This window comes from Dromiciops gliroides, chromosome 1 (genome assembly GCF_019393635.1).
Source record: "Dromiciops gliroides isolate mDroGli1 chromosome 1, mDroGli1.pri, whole genome shotgun sequence".
Lineage (NCBI taxonomy): Eukaryota > Metazoa > Chordata > Mammalia > Microbiotheria > Microbiotheriidae > Dromiciops > Dromiciops gliroides.
The window spans coordinates 763,289,291-763,310,344 of record NC_057861.1 but is presented as its reverse complement, the minus strand read 5'-3'; the positions used below and the strand labels follow the sequence as shown (position 1 = coordinate 763,310,344).

The 21,054-nt window shown below is 53.5% G+C and overlaps 1 protein-coding gene across 1 annotated transcript in view; it reads right to left on the bottom strand.

The window, feature by feature from the left end:
• Positions 1–21,054, bottom strand: part of CLASP2 (cytoplasmic linker associated protein 2) — a 126,017-nt gene that overhangs the window by 66,023 nt on the left and 38,940 nt on the right. Inside the window, 1 exon segment of the mRNA XM_043962913.1 lies at positions 7,042–7,188. Coding sequence (XP_043818848.1) covers positions 7,042–7,188 — 147 coding nt within the window.

Below are 21,054 nucleotides of genomic sequence, written 5' to 3'. Positions count from 1 at the left end.
AAACAGGTGATGCTGATTAGGGAAATAGGAAAGTAGAAATACAAATGAATAGTCTTAGACCTAAGCTTAGTCTTTTATAAAACTCACCGAATCCCAAAGCTACCTCTCAGGCTGAGAACAGCGTCAAGCATGTGCTGCCACCGAGGACCAGGGCCGATCACCGGAAACACGCCGTCAAACCTGAGCCAGCGTGTGTGTGCCGAGAGCGAGACAGAAAGGCCTAGATTCCTATCTATTAAAGGGAGAGCACATTTCTAGCTCCACTCTCCACCAGAGTCCAAAGGAAAGAGAGAGACCGAGCGCCAGTCTCTTCCCTCCTCCTCCCACTAGCCCGCGTCACTTCCTGACACCAAAGAAAAGACTCCTGGTCCTGCCCTCAAAGACCTTCGCTTCATGGACGAAACTCTTCTACAGTAAGTCTCCAGCAGGTGGCGTCATTCCAATCATTACATATCCCAAGGAGATCATAAAAAAGGGAAAAGGAGGGGGCAGCTAGGTGGCGCAGTGGATAAGAACCAGCCCTGGATTCAGGAGGACCTGAGTTCAAATCCGGCCTCAGCCACTTGACACTTACTAGCTGTGTGACCCTGGGCAAGTCACTTAACCCTCATTGCCCCACACCCCCCCAAAAAGGGGAAAAAGACCCACATGTACAAAAATATTTATAGCTGCTCTTTTTGTGGTGGCAAAGAACTGGAAATTGAGGAGATGCCCATCCATTGGGGAATGGCTGAACAAGTTATGCTATATGGATGTAATGGAATACTACAGCGGATTTCAGAGAAACCTGGAAAGACTTAAGTGGACTGATGCTGAGTGAAGTGAGCAGAACCAGTAGAATGTTATGTACAGTAACAGCAATATTTTACAGTGATGAGATGCAAATGTCTTAGCCATTCTTATAAATACAGTGATCAAAAGACAATTCCTAAGGACTTATGATGAAAAATGCTATCGACCTCCAGAGAAAGAACTAATGGCATCTGAATATCGATCAATACGATCTCTCCAAAAAACATCCAAGTAATGCCACAGGAAAATGCTGGAGCAGCAAAACCCACAGAAGAATGTGCTGAGATCATCTTCTAACCAAGAACGGCTTGGAAGGTCAGAAGGAGGGAGCTGCTGTGCTGAGACAGGAGTCGGGCCCACCCCCACAGTCACCCTGACACAGATCCAGTCCCAGGAAGGCCTCACCAGAGAAGGAGACCCCCAGAGCCTCTGAATCAGCTGAAGCGCCAGTGTCGTCTGGAACTAAGCTCACAGTCTGGGGAGAGGGCTGAGCCCTGGGCAGGGGGGAGACTACAGGGGTCTCTGCTGGTGCTGAGGCAGAACTTGGATTTGGACTGTACATATATAACCTGGTTGTAATCTTGTGGAGGGGGGTGGAAAGGGAGGGAGAAAAATTTGGAACTCTAAATCTTGCAAAAATGAATGCTGAAAACTATCTTTACATGTAAATGGGAAAAAAATAAAATACTATCTAAAAATAAAAAAAAGATTCAAACAACTGAAGGCCTGTGATGCCAAGTTCAACAGCTCAATTTCAGTAGTCTTTCTATTGTACAATGTTATATTTAATAAATGTTTGCTGATTTTTTAAAAAAAACAACCACCTTCTATGTGCCAGGCACTGTGTTATTGTGCTGGGTATATACAAAGCAGATACAGGTGCCTGTGTGGATCACAATCCAGAGTCCAGACTTTGTTAAGCCATGTGATTTTTCCAGGGAGGACAGTCCAGATAAATTCTGGAGAAATCATGGTTCTCATTTAGGGGCTCAGTGATGTTCCTGCATTTATTGCAATCAGCACAATGTCACCCGTGAATAAAATCATTTTGAGGACATCACCGGCGTCTAGATATTCCTTTCTGTTGTGGACTACAGAGAGTGGATATTTACCAAAACAGTGGCATACACCATTGTTGAACATACATTAGCCTTTTCTGTGTTTTGCTTATTATAGATAATCAGAAGTTTGTCAAACCAATCTACTCCTCTTGTTACAAGGAACTTTTTACAAGGGGGTCAATGAATACTTGATAAATAAATATGCAAAAAAAATCCAACCATTTTAAAAAATCTCTCTTTTTCTTTCCTTTTGTATATGTGCTTTCTTTCACAACATGACTAATATGGAAATATGTTTTGTGGGACTGCGCATGTATAACCTATGTCAAATTGCTTGCCTTCTCAATGATGGGGGAGGAGAGGGAGGGGATTTGGAACTCTAAGTTTAAAGAAATGTATGTTATTTAAAAATTTTTTTTACATGTTTTATTTTACCTGTTGAAGGGATTGTGGGAAAACAGAAACCCTGGTGCATTGCTGGTGGAGCTGGCAATCAATACAACCACTGTGGAAAGCAATTTGGAATTATGCAAATAAAGTGATTAAAACAGCCATAGTCTCTGACCCCAAATTCCACGACTGGCCTATTCCAATGCAATTACTGTTAAGAATGAATTTTTTACACACACCCAATATTCACAGGAGCACTTCTGATGGTAGCAAAGAATTCGAACAAAGTCGATGCCAGACGAACATCGGTGCAGGAATACGATGGATCGTTGTTTGTCTCAAGGAGGACCATGACATGGGGGGGATTCCATGACTTGCAGTGAACTGGATTTAAGTGAAGGAGGGCTGTGCAAAGTCACCAACCTCACTCTCTCCTCCAGAGCCATCTGGGTCCAGTGGCAAGATAGAGATCAGGATGACGGGAGAGGGCTTTAGATACCGTGGGAGACCTCAGCCTTTTTAAGCAAAGGTCTTTCCCAGGACTCACTTTGTCTGAGACGGCACCCATTCAGTGAGAAAGGCTAGGGAAGAAATGAGGCAAAGAAAGGTCGCTCTTACCTAGCCAAAAAGCAAAAAAGAAAGAAATCAGGTTTGGGGCCAAAATAGAAACAACTGGTATTCACACCCAAAGAAGGGCCAGATGATGCTTGAGCTGGGACCAGGTGTCACTATTATGCTGGAAGAGAAGACAAATATGATGACTACAAAGATGCCTGGGAAACTGGGAGGCTCCAGCAGCCCGGACAAGACAACACCCACCATGACTCAGCCAAGTAAAGGGAAGCATCGATGGATGTGCCTAGAACTCAGTTGTCCTCATCTGTCAAATGAGTTGGGGAAGGAAAGGGCAAACCCCTCCAGAACCTTCCCAGGAAACCCCCAAATGGGGTCTGGAAGAAGAGTGGGACGACCAGCACAGAAAGAAATCATGGTACCCAAGAGCGCAAAGAGAAGGCTGCCTTGGCCGGCCTGCCCTAGCCCTAAGCAGAGGTGGGAGGGCGGGGACAGTGGGGAGGGCCCACCCTTCTCTGTGCCTTGTTCACTTTTGCTGGTTGGCTACTCTCTTCTTGGGTTCCTTTTTCTCCTCTGACAACTAGTCTGTCACGTGGCATGAAAGTCTGCTAGTGTAAGAGAAATAAGCTATTAACAACAGCTTTCTCTTTAAGACAGTAAGACTAGAGAGAGATTGGCGAGGACACGGACATCACGGAGCCGCCACAATTCTTCCATGATGAGAAACACTCCCATCCGGTCATGCCCTTCCCCAGTGATCCTGACATCCCCTCCCTCCATTCTCAGGTGAGAGTGCCTCTCACCTCAGGTTTTTCCTTCCCTGCTCCCTGCTACTCTCTAGCCCCCTCCTCTGAGGCTCAGTCTGTGCCCACCCACCCTCACCCCCAAGACTGCTCAAAGAATTCAGCGCCTGCTTCACAACTTCCTTCCCCTCCCTAACCTCTGAGTCTCCTTCCAGCTCCTTGGCTTATAATTCACTTTCCTCCAGCCCCCCTCAGGCACATGGATAAGTGGAGTACCAGTCTTGGTTTTGTTTCACTTCTAAGAGTCAGAACTCGGCAACCTGTGAGACACAAGGGAACCTCAGAGGAGGAAGAGCAGTCTGTGAGTGAAACAGGGCTGAGGCAGGAGGAGAAGGGGACAGGGCATGGAGCCACGTGCAGCGAAGGGGTAGCCACCAGGGATGCGGCAACGAGGATGGCGGGGGCAAACTCTCACAAGGAGCTTTACACAAGAGAGACGGCAGCAGGAAGCCGGTGAGCGAGTGGCATGCACTCTGAGAAGCTGAGGTCTCTCTGTTGCAGGTTATCACCGTGCCAAGAGAGGGTGGCTGGGGGAACATGCTGGCCACAGACCCAAGTCTGGGCACAACAGGGGGCCCCTGAGCAACTCTGAGCTTTATAAAGACAAAGGGAACGACCCTCGGAATCCTGGCTGAGTCCTCGGGGGTCTTGTCTTCTCCCTGAGCCTTTGTTGTGCTCGGGCCCCCAGGGCTAGTGTCCTCCCACCCATGAGCAAGCAGGGCACCCCCGGGTCTGTCCTCGGCTCCTAGCTCCTCTTTCCCGGGACACTCCCACGGGGCCCCTTATCGCCTCCACACAGCGCTCAACGATCGACTGATTGATTGCTGTAACGATCACATCAGTGACTGGCGCTGTGGGTTCCACAGGTACAGCGAATGCAACCAGCTTGTTAAGTGTCCTCAGAGTCAAGAGCCTGGAGGAGCTTGTTCAGGGCTTTGAGGTCTCCAAGCCCTTTGCAAATGCTATGCCACTGAACCCTCATGGGCCCCTGGGAGAGAGGTCTGTCATTCTCCCCATCTTACGGTTGGGGAGACTGACACAGGCAGACAAGGAGTGACCAGGCCACCCAGCAAGCAAGCGCGTTCACGCTGTTCCCCTGAATCCAATGTGAGAAAGACCCTGGAGGAAAGGGGACGCCCAGCATGATGCCCACCACCACGGGGGGCACTGAGGGCTGCCTGGCATGCCAACGCAGAGAAGGGAAAGGCCACAAAATTAATGAACAAAGAGGGGAAGAAAGGAGCAGAGGGGACAGGATGCTCAGAGCTTCAGAAGCCTGAAAAGAAATGACCTCAGCGCTCAGGCTGGGCGAGGGATGGGGACAGAGGAAGACCCTCCCACAGGCCTGCCAGGTGACCCCAGGAAGACTCCAAGGCAGGTAATGCCTAGTTATCATGTCTCGGGGCAGCCCCAAGGGCCAGAGGTTTTCTGGTGCACTCTGAAGCCATCTGACTGGCTCTGGAATCACGGGGTCTTTGCTAGGCCAGGAACCACCGGAAATTTACTGTAATTATTCCTACCTAAAACGAGATTCTTTTTCTCCACTCAAGAAGCCCTTAATGCAGTACAAATGATCATAAAATATCAACAAATTAGGACCTCCCATATGTTACCAATTATCCGATCTAGTCACTGCTAAGACTAAAGCTAGTTACTTGATAGAAAAATGAACAAATCTTGGAATTTATGTGTGTGACTCTGGGTCAGGGTCAGTTGAGGACCCCTACAACAGAGAGCTAGGGTCATGTGATAGTGTCCAGAACTGGCAAGAGGATCATACACATCACCTTTCATCATAAGACAAAACGAGAAAGGACAAGAAACAGTTATTTATGTGAACATACAAAGTATTTCAGAAATTTTATCACTATCAATAAAAATTGCCAAGTGTGGGTAAGTATATTATATTGAAAAGTGAATAAGGGGCAGCTGGGTGGCACAGTGGATAAAACACTGGCCCTGGATTCAGGAGGACCTGAGTTCAAATCCAGCCTCAGACACTTGCCACTTACTAGCTGTGTGACCCTGGGCAAGTCACTTAACTCTCATTGCCCCAGGGAAAAAGAAAAGAAAAGAAAAGCGAATTGTTAATAGTGAAAAGTATTTAGAGGATCTTTCTCAAATGCCAGCAGTTCAAAAGAATGAAACTTATTCAAATCAAATGGTATTCCTGAAAAACAAGCAAAAAAAAAAGATCCAGAGAGTGGGGGGTGGGGTAGAGGGGTAGATAAGGCAAGGCTTTTGCCCCAAGCCCCAATAACCAGGAGGGACCAGGCCAAAGCAGCCCCTAACTCCCAGCCCAAGGGGAGGAATTCCCAAGAGGGTGACCAGGAAGGGGCATCAGATGGCCACCAGCTCCCCCACACTCTGAGCTCCTCTGAGGGATCTAGTTTGACAACCACAGAGCCTGCTGCTGAGGACCCCCACAACATAGGGCCAGGAAGGGTGTGGAGAGGAGGCAGAACCCAAGACCCTGGTGCCAGCAGCCCTCTGGCATCTCTTCCATCCCCTCCCTCCCGGTGAGCAGGGGACCTGCTCTCTGCCTTGTGCCACCCCCACACAGAGGATGAGCTAAGCTGTTGACACCCCCAGCTGCCATGGCTTGGGGGTATCTGCAGGTCCCCACTATGTAGGGCCATATTTCCTCCCCACAAGCATAAAGAGCAGGGCAGAGCCAGATGCCTGTGAAAGGAGAAGGGGGTTGGCGCAGGGGAGGAAAAGATGGAGGTGCTATGAAGACCCTCAGCCCACTTCCCAGCAGGAGTCCCGGGCCAGCCTCCTGCAGCCTCACTAGTGTTTGGTGGGCAGGAGCAGGAGGGAGGCAGAAAGGGGGAAGGATGAGCCGGGTGCCTGCCCACCGCCCCCTGGACTTGGAGGTGAAGCCACAAAGCGGATCCCCAAAAATGAATGAATGGAGACCTAAAGGCAAGCCCAGTGAGATCCCTCTGACGTTTAGAAATGTGAAAGGTCGACAATCACACTGAAAAACTCGGACCTGGGTGGATTCCTGGTCACACCCCAACCCCTTTCTCCACACAAGACCCCTAGATCTGTGTCCCTGCTGGAGCAGGGCAGACGGATTCTCCTTCTCCTTGGGTGCCCCAAATGCCCGGGACGGGGGTGGGGGGGGCACGCCTCCTCCCATGTCATCTCACTGAGGGATTTGTATCAAGCACATGACCCCCCCCATCCAGCCCAAGTCTCGGCTCCCCACTGGGGCAGATTCCCCAGTGCCCAGGGGGTCTGACCATTTGGAGGAGGCGGGGCCATCTGAAGCCCGTGTCCCATAAAGCTGCCCTAAGTGGTGTCCACCCCCACACCCTTCCCCGGGATGTGGGCCCACGGCCGCAGTCAGGATTTCAGCATCTTCCTCCCCAGTTCTCGACCCGGCAGGCACAGGAGCGGGGCCGGACGCCCGTTACCTGCAGCCTTTGGTCCTCCAGAGGAGCCAGGCTTCCGGCCACTGCTGACAGGGTTTCCAGAGGTCTTCGGGGCGGGAACCTTGAAGGCTGAGGCAGCTGCTGACGGCCTGTTTCCATCCAGTGAGTCCTCATCATCGAAGCTTTTATCTATAGAGGACATGAGAAAGATGGATGAGAAGGGCGCTTTCTGCAGGCTTCTCACCACCTCCTCCTTTGGGTCGGGAGAGATGGGGAGGTGGAGAGCGGGGCCCTCCTTGCTTCCAAAATAAGGAAGACCGGCTCTAGGATTCAGCATGCCGAGTTCCCCTTCCCCGGCCTCCCCGGCATCGGCACCGTGTCTCCAGCTTTGCCTCGGTGGCTGGGCTGGGCAGGGCTGGGCAGGGCTGGGCCTCCTTGCTGGAGGCATCCCTCCCCAGCCTGCCTCGCTCCCCCCTTCCACCCAGATGCTGCCGCTTACAATCACAGATCCGCTTGCAGATCAGACGCCTCATGCCTCCAGCAGCCCGCTGGCCTGGCCCTCACCAGAGGCTGCTCCCGGGAGTTCCCATGGCCCCACCCCGGCGACTCCGACGGAATCACAGGCTCCGTCCAGAGCAGACGGGAGCCAGCCGGGAGCTGCCGGCGCGGAGGCAGCCTTGTGCCGGCATCTTTCTTTCTCTTCCCTGCCTGCACTAGGTACCACGACAGCCAATCAGCTGCGAGGTGACATCATCTGCTGGTAGCCCAGCCTGATGAAAGGTGAAAATTCTTCCTGCATGTAAAGGGCAGCTCCAATGGCTGCCCTCTCCCAGGACTGCGGTGGGGGCTTCCACTTGTGCAGGGACACACACACACACGCACACACACATACACATTCACACGCACACACATACCACATACACACTCATGCGCACGCACACACACACACACACACACACACACAGAGCCTGGCACACCACAGAGACCCAAAGGGCAGACACTGAGACAAGACAAAAGAAGGGCCTCCTCACGCCCCCCAAAACTGAGGAGACCTTTCTTCTCTCAGGGTCACTGTATCAAATTGCCAGGGAAGGCCACAGGCTTAAGGAGGCCTGAAAATGCACCATCACTTGCTTTTATTTTGGCAGCAACAAAAATCACCTTGTGATTCTCTGAGGAACACATGGATGGCATCTAAAAAAATCCACTTCAAAACACTCTCCACCCCTGCCAGCACACCAGGATTGCTGCTGTACGGCAAGGCAGAGTGCGGGCCCTCACCCCCAGAAAGGGTCCCACCTCCCTATTCCTTAGCCATGGAAGGGGGGCCTCTAGGACCCTGCAGAAGCCAACCTGCCTTTGGTATCACAAACAAGAGGTTCTAGGGATGCAAATTCCAGGACCAAGGGGCTGAGAAGGGAGGGGGCCTAGTAGAGCTGCCGGCACTGGCTCAGATACAGGCAGGGGCAGGGGGAAGAGCGTCTCAAAGGCACAGCTCCCTGCAACCTTTCAACATCAAGAGAATGCGGTAGAGCGCAAGGCAAGGGATGCGGGAGACCCAGCCTGCACCCAGAGTTCCCATGGAAACAGGATTCTCTCCTTAGAGGCATGAAGTGAAGGAGGAAGGCAGATTCCAAGTTTTAAAAAGAATTAACTCTTAAACTGCCCAAATTGAGCAGAGCAGACTTGCCTGCATCAAGGACAGCAATGCATGGCCAGAAAGAATGAGAATGAGAGTCCCCTGGGGTGTGAGAGAGGACAGACAGACAGAGGCCTGGCCTTCCCCATTCACTGAAAACCAACATTTCTATTGTGATTCCAGTGCTTTCATCCTATCTCCCACCCCAGAGGAAAGTCGCCTCAGATTTCCACACAGATGAGCTCTTTGGGGTTTTGGAAGTGAAAGCAGTCAGCAAGTGGGAGCCCCTCCTCCTGCCAGGGGACCCTGAGCCTCCACAAAGTCTGCCCCTGCACTCCCATGGGCACAGCGTGAGGCCACATCCCTCCCAGCCTCCACCTGGTTACCAACTGGCATCTGCAAGGTCTGCAGAGACCCAAGCCCGTCCCTCCCTGCCCTTCCCAGGCTGTGGACCCCAGGCAACACACCCACGAAGGCCCCCTCCTCTTTCCATGTTCTGGGATGCAAGGCCAGGTGGTGCCAGGCTTGAGCTCACTACCCCCCTCCAGTGACCTTAGGTTCACCGGGCAAACCCCCAGGGGCCAGAGGAGGATGGGTCTTTCTGCCTGTGGACCAAGGCATGTGGCAGATGCACAAATGCCAACGTTTCCCTCGGTGACGTGGTCCTACTTGCAGCGTCCCTGGATTGCAGATACAATCCAGAAAGTAAGGGCCCATCATCTGCAGACCCTCTCCAAGAACAAGGGGGCAGACGCAGAGGTGATGGGGGACCCTAAGACAAGCAAGAGGCCAAATTTTCTTTTCCCAAATTCAGCGGTTTAAGTGAACATATCGGCCAGTCATTCACACAAGCTCAGTGTGAAAATAGCCAAGCCCCTGGGGACCCTCCCCTAAAAATCCAACCCCGCGCCTGCCGCCTGCCGTGAGAACCCAAGGGGGTCAGTTTCCTAAGCAGGGCCAGACAAGGCCGCCAGCGAGTCCATGCCCGCACTCAGGGCCCAGCATCCTATGAGAAGAGACCTGTATCAGGGAGTGAGGCAGCCCCCTTTGGGCCTTTCCCCCCTGGTCTGTGAGAAGGTCAGAAGCCTCACGCTCCATCTGTCTCCTGGGCCCCTTTTCCAGAGTGGAGAATCTGATTCCCTCTCCCAGGAGTGCCCTTGGGCCCCTCTACCACGGAGAAGTCAACAAGAGTGGGCCAACGCCCTGCTAGGTGCACTTCACAGAGTGCGAAGGCTGCAGAGGCAAGGCGCTCAGGAGACAGCCGCCCCGTCCTCACCCCTTTTCTCGTCTCCATCCCTCTGGGCACAGAGGAGAGACCTGCCGAGCAAGCTAGCTTTCAAGTTCACAGAACACTTGACATGCTACCGTACGGCCTTGATGCTAAGATCATTTCTACTTCGCAGATGAAGACACTGAGGCTGAGAGCCAGTGAGTGAGCTGCCCATGGTCACACAACTAGCAAGTGTCCGAGGCAGGATCAGAACTCGGGTCTCTCTGACTCTGCGTGCTGAGATGGTGTTGAACCTTAATTCATCTGACAGTGCTGGGCACCTCTGGTCTCCACTAGGGCTCCTCCTGATCCTGAAAGCTGATAAGGAAAGACAGCAGGACAGGAGACCCAACTCCGGAGGGGCTGTTAGTCTGACTAAGCGCTGGCTCATTTCTACAGGGTGAAAGAGAGAGAAGCAGGACTCCCCCCCGAACCCCATCAGCGTGGAACCTCTTGGGGAAATTGGTCATGAAGCAAGGGGAACCTCAGAGCACTCACTCCCGTCGGTGCTGTAGGACCCTCCCTCTTCTTCCCACTTCCTCCTGGGCCTGCACCTGGGCCAATGAAACCCGGCACTGCTATGGGCACCGAGCCCTCCTCCAAAGAAGGGGAAACACGGGAGGACAGAGCCCATTCCCCGTCCCTGCTCCGTTGAGAGCGACCCGGATGGGTTATCCTCGTGGTGGTCTCATCTTCTTTTCCGTGACAGGCTCGTGGTGTGTCCCAAATAAGCCCAGAGTACAGTAACACGGCCACGTGAGAGACCTCAGGGTCAAGGGAGGGCTGGAAGAACGCCAGGACGGAATTCTGACGTGGACAATGGGGGCTACCGAAGGTGAGCGGCATGGCTCTGGAGCGAGCAAATGTAGCGTCCACAGCAGGGAGTGGGGCTCGGGGAGAAAAGGACAATACCGCCCCGGAGAGGCCAAAGGCCACCCTCATTCCCACAGGGCTGTGCCCCTCCAGTGAGACCACCCCTACCATCAAGAAGCTTACACTGTAGAGGCGATCCATGAACAAAACATGTGGCAACAGGCCCTGCCTGCACAGGAAAGGTTTCTGTGGCAATCAGAGAGAAGATGCCAGGGTACTGAGGGGGCAGCACGAAGCAGAGAGCCAGGCTAGCACCTCCAGAACAGTCTTTCATTCTGGGCTCTTGGGCAGCTGTGGCCAAAGTGGCCACAGGAACAGGTGGACAGTGGGCTGGCCGTGTCCATCGAGGCCTGGCTGGCCTACCCCACTCCCCCCCACCAGATGGCCAAGCTAGAAGCAGGACAGGACGTCCAAAGGGTACCTTGTGGGCACCTGCATCCATCTGCCCCGTGGGCAGGCTGCTCAATAGCTTTCACTGACCACAGTGATAGCCACAAAGGCTGGGAAGGAAGTGGGTCTCATGGCCGCGAGGCCACACCGCTGTGCCCACGCCTCTTGGGCTCAGGACGACGGATTGTCTCTATCAGGGGCTGAGGGGTCACAGGGGTCAAGGTGGTGATGGCTTAACCTGTGGGACACATGCTGTCTCTTGCCTCCCCTTCAAGATCCCATGCAGCTTCAGCCAGCCTAGCTAGCTACAAATAGCCCATAAGCATTTATGAAGCACCTACTGTGTGCTAGGGGCACAAACAAGAAAATGAAAAAGTCTTTGCCCTCGAGGGGCTCACAATCTAAAGGGGGAAGGAAGAATACCTCAAAAGGATCAAGTCAGTCAAGGAGTCAGCCAGTCAGCCCCTGAGAAAGGCTCAGGCCTCCAGAGGCTTACACAGCCAATCACGCACAGGCAAACAAGATTAGACCCAAGGAGAGGGAGGGTGCTCCCAGTGAGAGGATCATCAGGAAGGCTTCCTGCTGAGCAGAGTGGGGGGCGGGGAAGCGGCCACGAGAACTCCCTAGAGCTGGGCCAGGGGCAGATGGGGGCACAGCGGAGAGAGCTGCGCGCCAGCAGTCAGAAGGACAGACCACAAGGGAACATGTGGAAGGTATGACGCAAATGCCCACTGACATCTGCTTCATTATTACAAGCAACACTGGGGCGCTCGCTGTGGGCCGGCACCAAGTGATGTGCTGAGGGGACAGAGCCAGAAGATGGCCCCTGCCCTCAATGGGGAAGGTGGTTAAAAGCAGGGTCCAGGGACCAAGGCCAGACAAACTCGGGCAGAGTTAGGGGAACTGGGGGCTGGGACAACCAACCACCACGTCAGATGGGTGGGCTCGGCGCCTCTCCACACAGGTCACAGACAAAAGGAACGTGTTTCACCAAGTTTGGTGGTGGCAAAAAGCCAAGCAGCTGCTCATCACCAGACCTGGGGGAATGAAGAAAATGAGGTCAAGGAAGGACTCCTAATGGCCACGCCTGGTCACTTTACTTAAGAGTAACCGCAGGGGCCGCTAGGTGGCGCTGCAGTGGATAGAGCACCGGCCCTGGAGTCAGGAGGACCTGAGTTCAAATCTAGTCTCAGACCCTTGACACTTACTAGCTGTGTAACCCTGAGCAAGTCACTTAACCCTAATTGCCTAGAGGGGGGAAAAAAAAATTTATAGCAGCTGAAGCACTGACCTTGAACATAACGTAAGGCAGACCTGAAAAAGGGGACTATACAAAACGCCCGAACACTCTCGCATGAGAAAACTGTCCCGGACGTTCTGAAGACAGATGACAGAAGCACGGAGAGTCCAGAGACAGAGAAGGCTGGGATTAAAATGCTGAGCTGTCTAGGAGCTCAAAGGAGCAGCTTCAATGTAAACCTCAAATGTCTCCAGGGGGTAGAGGAAGCCCTTTGGGGAGCTGGCTCCAGAGCAACGCCAGGAAGACGCGGGAGGCCTTCAGAACACCGAAGCCCCAAACGTCACCTCCTGACCCCCTCGGCCTGAGCACCGTCAAGAGCGGGCAGTGTGACCTGCTCACTCGCCCGACCCAAGTCCTGGAGAAGGGTCTACACTGAGGGCGAGGGCCTCGTAACAGAGCTCGGAGAAGCTGCCTGAGGCCCAGGGCCTCTGGGTCTATGCGGGAGGGAAAGCAGAGGAGGAACGGGCACCAAGGACAGACGCAGTCACAGAATGGGTGGCCCAGGGGAAGCCCTCCTCGGTCACCCTCGAGCGGGGAACATATGGGGAATGGGGTGGCCGAGGCCGGGGACTGGCCCCGCGGGATGGAAAGGGAGCGAGGACAGGAAGGCGGGCATCTGATGAGGGGCTCGAGGCCCGTCTCTCTGAGACTGCCACGCAGGCAGCATCCAGCCCTCAGAGGTGGAGAGGGTGGGATGCAGGGCCCGGCCTCGCGTTCTGACACAGTTATCCTGAGTGTCGAGAGCACACGCTCTGCTCGCCACCCAATGGGGAGAGACGACGACACATGAAAAGGGGGAAAAGGGGAAGAAGAAGCTTGGCGACAGAGCTTACTATATGCTGGGTCTGGTGCTCAGCTCCTCACAAAGATGATCTCATCGGAGCCTCATGATCACCCTGAAGAAACTGAGGCACACAAAGGCCAAGTGACCTGCTCAGGGTCACCCAGCTCATGTCTGAAGCTGGATTTGAACTCGGGTCTTCCTGAGTCAAGACCTCTATAAAAAGCAGCTGAAAAGGGAGGGCAAAGGGGGCGGTGGGGGGGGGGGGGGTGTTGCATGATGAAGTCCTGCAGCCAGGTGGGAAATGAGGAGGATCTGAGGGGCTTTCCACCTTCGACAATCTGAAGGAACAAAGGGGACTAAAGGGGAAGAAAAAAGGAAGCTTGATCTCAATCTTCACAAGACAAACGAGGAGGCGAGGAATGAGGAGCCTTCTGTCCGGACTTGAAGGACTTGGGGCAGACAGACAGACAGACGGAAGAAGCGCATGTGGGCTCTGGGAGGGGAAGAACATCGGTGCCATGGTGGCATCGGCACGATGCCCACAGGGGCCGAGAGACAACCCAGCCGGTGCCAGGCGCACCAAAGGCAAGAGGAACGACTAACAAGGAGGATGGATGCGAACGGCCACATGCCAAGGACAAAGCAGCGGCGCATCAAACAGAGAGGCTGTGAGATGCATCCTGTGACAGAGCGGGAACAAGAGCCGCAGAAAACGCATGCACACCGCTTCTGACCTAAGGGCGCTGACCCAACTGTAAGGCAATCACTGTCTCCCCCCTCAACAGAAACACAGAACTTGGATCATTGGAGAACTTAGTGCACGAAGATTTGTACTCGCTTCTAAATGGGAGCATCCTGAAGAACACATGGATTTCTCAGCTATGCACAGACCTGCCCCCAAAGCAGACCACACGCCACAGCACAAACAAATGAAGACACCAAAAAGCAGCCTTTGCAGAACAAAAACCCCAAGACAAGGAACGAAAGCAAAAGACACAGTCCCAAACGGACACGGAATGATGAGTGAGTCAGAGAACCAACCAGAGGAAAAAGAGCTGTGTAAAAGGGAACAATAATGAGACGACATACAAAAGTTTCTGGGATGCAACTAAAGCCCTCCAAGAAAAAACAAATTCCTCTCTCTGAGGAGACACGTTCATGAAATAGAAGAGAGTAAGAATGAAATGACCAGGGAATCCAAAAATGGGGGCGGGGGGGGAATAAACAAGTAAAATAAAAGAACAAAGGAAATTATGTTGAAAATTAGGGAGAAATAGATAAACTGGGAAACAAAAGGTTATAAAATAGGTAAGTTAAATGAATTAAATGCTGGGGCATGGGTTTTGGTTTTGGTTAAGCTAACAAAACTGAGAAGACCTTGGCTAACCTAAAAGAGAAGAAAATCAAATGACCAAAATAAAAAATGAAAAAGATACAAATACAATAGTTAAAAAATAAAAAGTACAATCAGAGCCTATTAAATACAACCATATTCCAGCAAAATCAAAAATTTAAGAATAGAAACACTATAAAATGTATAAACTATCCAAATTAATGGAAAATGTTAATCCCATTTCAGAAAAAGAATTAAAGGCACTATGCCAAAGGTGGGGTGGTAAGAAGGCAATGTGGTCCATATGGATTTAGAGGTGAATTCTCTCAAAGGTTAAATAAACAATACTGATGGCCACAAAAACTAGAGAATGGATGCTTTGGGAAAAACACAGATGAGCATCAAGACTTGAAATACAACGGTCACCGAAGAAGAAGAGAGCAGAGAATTCTTTTTTTTTTTCTTTCTGTGAGGCAACTGGGGTTAAGTGACTTGCCCAGGGTCACACAGCTAGTAAGTGTGTAAAGTGCCTGAGGCTGGATTTGAACTCAGGTCCTCCTGAAGCCAGGGCTGGTGCTCTATCCACTGTGCTACCTAGCTGCCCCAGAGAATTCTAAGAGACCCGGCAAAGGCGACAATCAACATGACTGAGCAACCGAATGGAAAGGAGAGAAGACTCCATCAGGACCCCTCCTAAGGATGTGTGGTGCAGGGGGTGGGGGTGGGGAGGGAGAGGGCAGGGAGAAAGATAATGAAGCTCTGTCTTGGGCATTTCCGCTGGGCTGATGTGAGAGCTGACCTCAGGAGAGATGGCGGGGTGTCCTCTGGGGGAGGCCCAGAGCCTTGGGCACGCCTTGTGCATAGCCACGGCAAGCAGCCTAACACTGTGGATGGAGCAGAGAGAGGGGGACAGAGAACAGGAGAAACTGCACCGCAGCACAAGTGCTGACGATGTCCCATGGCAAGGGGGCTTCAAGAAAAGGCCAGAGCAGCCACTCTGCCCAGGGTGACTCCATGTCCCTGATGACCTTCTCCAGGAAGCCCTCCGCAAACCCCCGGACTTCTGGGGTCTCCCTTCTGCTGACGACCTATGAACCATCCTTCCTGTGGTCAGTGGTGTGTTGGTACCCAGGTGTCTATAGAGTCTCTTCTTCCATCAGACAGCCCTGGCACGAAGGCCACAGGAGGTGTGACGAAGCGAAAGGGAGCGCAAGAGATGAAGAGATGTGGGCAACGCGACAGGAAGCTGCGCTGCTCTCTCAACAAAGAGGTGGCGTGGTCTGGTCCCAGGGAAAGTGAACCTCAGCTTTACCTCTCCCTGCCTCCCTGTGTGAGCATGGCCCCCATCTTCTCCATAACAGGAGCCCCCTATGAGTGATGACCTCAGAGGCTTCTTCCAGCTCGACGTCCCTGCTCCTGGGACAGGCCACTCACCAAGGACAGGCCACAGCAGCTCTTTCCTTAAGTGTTATTGTGCGACTGACCTTTTACCAACAGCCTTGTCTGATTCTCGGGCCAGGATGGCGGGCGTGGCTGCGCCAAAGAGCGAAGCCGGCCAGAGAGAGGCCTGAAATGGCTACAAGGCTCTGTGTCCACCTCTGGTCTTGTCCTGGGCGGGAAGGAGGGAGAAGGAGGGAGTGAGGGGGAGAGAGGAAGGAAGGGGAAGAGATAGGGGGAAGAGAGAAGGAGGGAGGGATAGGAAGGAGGGACAGAGGAGGGAGGGAGGGAGAGGAGGGAGGAGAGGGGGAGAGAGAAGGGGAGGGGTAACTGTCTCTCTCTAGCACTGGACAAGACAGTGCTATATGTTATATGGTCCAGGGGCACATCCCTAGAGATGGCAGGAGCTCTGTCCCGAGGTATAAGGCACATCTGTGAAGGCCTTCGATCACACTGACGAAGACACAGGCTGTGCACTTGTCAGAGTGACATGAAGCCTGGAGCACGCGCTAAGCCAGGAGCTGCCCCAGACGGCTGAGCTCAGTTTTAAGAGTCAGCATTAAAAGCAAACAGAAGGGGCAGCTAGGTGGCACAGTGGATAGAGCACGGGCCCTGGAGTCAGGAGTACCTGAGTTCAAATGCGGCCTCAGACACTTAACACATACTAGCTGTGTGACCCTGGGCAAGTCACTTAACCCCAATTGCCTCACCAAAAAAAAAAAAAAAAGCAAACAGAATATTATATATATATAACCTATATCAGATTACCTGCTCTCTAGAGGAGGGGGGAGGGAGGGAGAAAAATCTGAAATTGGAAAGCTTGTATAAACAAAAGCTGAGAACTATCTTTACATGTAAATGGAAAAAAATAAAATACTTTTATCAGGAAAAAAAAAAAGCAAACAGAAGATAACACCAGGGAAAACCTACAGATGAAGCCTCCCACAATGCAGCTGGAAGGCCTGGGTGCAAATGTTGTCTCTGACAGGTTCACAGCCAGTGTGACTTGGGGAGCATCCTACTCTCTCGGGACTTTGGCCTGCACTCTCATCTGTAAAATGAAGTGGCTACATCCAATGACCTTCGAGGCTCCCACAAGCTCTAGACATGACTGTAAAGACATCTGGTCATTTGTAAAATCTTCTTTATTCTTTAAAAAATCCAATCTGAAAAGTACAGGAGGGGGAAATCTGGCTCAGCAAAAGTTCCTGCAAAAAGGATCTTGTGGGCTGAGTAGACCCCAGCATCAATGAATCCATTCAGTGAAATGGTGGGCACAAAGCTCACCCAAAGAGCATTATGTGTGCCCATGAAGAACAGACTAATGAACCACAGAGGTGCAGGATTATCCCTGGTCAGCTTATCCCAGAAGCTGTGTGTTCACGGGCGCTGCCTCCTCTCAGCCAGGCCTGTTATGCCACTAGGAAGGCAGCCCGTTGGGGGAGGTTTACCGCAAAAGACAGAGAGACCTGAAGAGTGGCCCTCATATATTTGAAAGGTGCAGAACCTACTCAACCCCAGAAACTGAGGGAGAAGGAATGGTTGGGGATGAAAGACAAGCGAGGAGACAACACTTCCATGACCTATTTTGTCATCACTCTCTTGACTTTATTTATACAATGGATGCAAACCTGAAGGAAACAACTGGGCCGCCCTTGGCTAGTCCCTTCTCATGTCACCATCTTCAGTCGCCCAGGACTCCAGGGAATGCTGCCTGGCCACTGGGGCCAGGCACATCCCCAAGACTGGAAGTCTGAGTCACCAGGATGTCCTCTCTAATGTCCCCCTTCTGAAAAAGATGGAAACGTGGGCTATACACGAGTAAAGCGGGAGTGAGTCCAACCAGCCCCACGGGCAGAGCTGCCAATGGGCCTTCCTCGGGGGCCTGCCCCTGGCCGGAGGCCAATCCCTCAGAAAAACACCAGCAGCGAGCTGGCCCCTCAAGCAGGGGTACGAGGCTGATGGGGCCGGTGAGCGTCTGGGAAGACAGTCCCGGCCAAAAGAATTCCTGATGGGTGACCCTCCATCCGCAATAACCCTTGACAAGGGTCAGTGGAACGTCTGAGGCTTTGATTGATTGCTAAGTTTCATAACTGGTCCCCTCAGTAGGAGCCGGGAGGACCTGCAGAACACAGGTCACTAGAGTGTGAGGACGTGCTTCTGAGAGCGAGGCGGCGAGAGTCCAAACCACTGTCCCAGGCCCCGGCCAGGTACCTGGGGAGCAAACCCATCTCAGGGTGGCTGCTTCTCAGCCCAGCTGGAGGCCACGCGGGAGGAGGCCACACGGGAGGAGGCGTGTCCAAAGACAGCCTCCCACCCCCTCCCACCCCATCTGACCAACATTGTCCTTTGTTGCTCATCAAACCTCAGGGCAAGATGCCAAGGGGTCAGGGCCTGCCTTCTGGACTCGGGAGGCCCCTCCAACATCATCCATCCTAACCCACAACCTTCTGCCAGAAGACACTCAGAACCAAGAGAGGCCTGCCTGAGGTCATGCAGGTAGGGAGGGGACTCGGTCTGGCTGGCCTGGCTTCAGCCCATTGCATCCGGGTGAGCCAACCCGCCAGCCGCTCTTGCCGTCTCTCATTGCTTGGGCACCAGGAGCTTGTTCAAAGCTACAGCTGCAGCTCTTCCAAAGGCTTCCTCCCCACTTTATTCCTCTGCCACACACGATCTTCACTGTGACCTTGGTTCTAGTGTGCAGGTGGTCGGACTGCAAACAAGGAGCACGTTCTGAGGACTCTTTGGGGACACAGCACTGGGCCGCTGTGTTCAAATGTGGCCTCAGCCACCTGTAGGCCACCTGGGCTCCACTGGCCTGGAGAGCCGCTCCAGCGATGTCGCTGGTGGTCAGCATCCGCGTCATCAACGTTGCTGGCCCTTCTGGTCCTGCCTGTCTTTTCCCATGTGCTTTTTTCTGTCTACCTTCATACAAGCTGCCACCTATCATAGCATTGGCTGACTTGCCCACCACCTTCAGGGGACTTTTCCATCTTCTCTTCATTGTGGTTCTATGGAGCATGAGAAGTCAGCTCTGCTACCTGGGCTCTCTGCCTTTCTGAGGATACCTGATCGCAGAACCCTCCGGCTTTCTGTTTGGGAAGGCGAATACTACTCCCTGGTGCCTCAGCACCTCAGCGCCCTCCCCTCAGCCCCCCGACCAACCTTCCTCTGTGCCCCCCCCAACCCCCGCCCGCAGTTCCTCACAAACCACTTTCTTCCTGGGGTCCTGCTTGCCTTTTGGCTTTCCGGCCCCACCCCTACGTAGACCCTCTGCCCTTGTCCCTCGTCTCCTTTCTGACCTCGGGCAAGTGTGGGATGCCCTCCTGGCCTTCCTTCTCACTGGGGCTTATGTTAAACTCTGGCCTCTCCCTGACCTCTGGAATCCAATCTCTGCTTGGGTCCTTCTAGTTCAACCTTAATAAGGGGCTTCTTTCTAGGTCCCGTCACACCCCGAGTTGGGGCATTTGTTTGCATGCTGGGCACGGTGCCAAGTGCCGGGAGTGCTGAGGTCCTCCAGGGGAGAGCAGCTACACGGGGTCTCTGCTCTTGCAGCTCCCCACCCGGTGATACCGGGGGGCCGGGCCCCCTTAGCTCCAACCATCATCAAGTGCTATCCCTCCTGAAGCTCTCTCTCCACCTTCAGAGTCGCACCTCCTGCTACCTAATGGACACGGCGGACTGGACGTCCCACTGTCTCATAACGGATGACCCCCACCTCCCCTCTCCTCTCCTTGACTTCCCTGTCGCCATCCAAGGGCAATCCCGTGTTCCTGGCCCCTCAGACTCACAACTCAGGAGTCGTCCTGGGCTCCCCACCCTCTCTCACCCCCAGCCCCATGACGGTGCCAAGGCCTGCCCCTTTCACCTCTGCACTAGCTCTCCCACATGCCCCCTTCTGTCCTCTGACCCTGCCCCCACCCTGGAGCAGACCCTCATCACCTCATGCCTGCACCACAGCAAAGCTGGGGGGGGTCTGCCTCCAGTCTCCCCCCACTCCAGTTCACAGTCCATTTGTCCGCTAAAGTGCAGGTCGATCGTGTCACCTCCCTACTCAGCTAAGCCCCCTGCCATCTCCAGGATCGGATCCAAAGGCTCTGCTCTGTGTGGCACTCGAAGCCTCTGGATGATCTGCCCTCCTGTACCTCTGTCCCAGCCTGGGAAGCTGCCTCTCTGGCTTTCTTCAGTCGCACCCAAGACCCTTGCCCAGCGCTCCCTGTCTGCGACTGCCCGCCCTCAGTGCTCTACACCTGCTTCTCCATGGGACTATGAGGGCAGGGGCTGTCTTTTGCCTCTTCAAGGCTCCCCAGCACATACCCATTACTGAGCACACAGTAGGTGCTTCTTCAGTGCTTGTTGACTTGAATACCCTAAAGTCGGGGATAATTGGGGGAGGGGAGGGTTAGGACAGGTTCCTGTAGGGACTCTGTGAAGCCAAGGGGAGGAGGGGAACACAGAGAGGGGATGGCGTACAGCCCACTTTGAATGGACTGCCACAGACAGGGAGGGGTGATGTCAGATGAGGCGGGAAAGGAAGCAGCCAATGGCAGAGTCTATTTAGTCCCAGAAGCCACGGGCAGCCACTGGAGTCACCGGGCAGGGGGGCGCTTCTCTGCCCTCTTTTAGTCCCAAAGTCAGACGCCCCACTCCTCCCGGGTCCCGGGGTCAGCATCCCAGCCCCCCCCCCCCCCGCTCCAAACTGGCCCCACCCTATTTTCCTCCTCCTCATCAATGACTTCTAGGCCCCATCACCGCTAATCTGTGCCCCCCACACCTTGTACCCTAGCTCATTTCCAGTGAGCACCAAGCCCTGACCTAGGAGGAAGGTCTCACCTCCCTCAGGTCCAACTTGAACGTGCCCCCCATCCCCGTCATTTCTAAACTTTCACCTCCTTTAGCATCCAACAGGCCTGTGTACCCGGCAGGCACCTAGGGAATACGACACAGGGGATGCAGTGCTGGGCTTGGAATGAAGAAGACCTGAGTTCAAATTCAGCCTCAGACCCTGTGCGACTGTGTGTCTACCTCA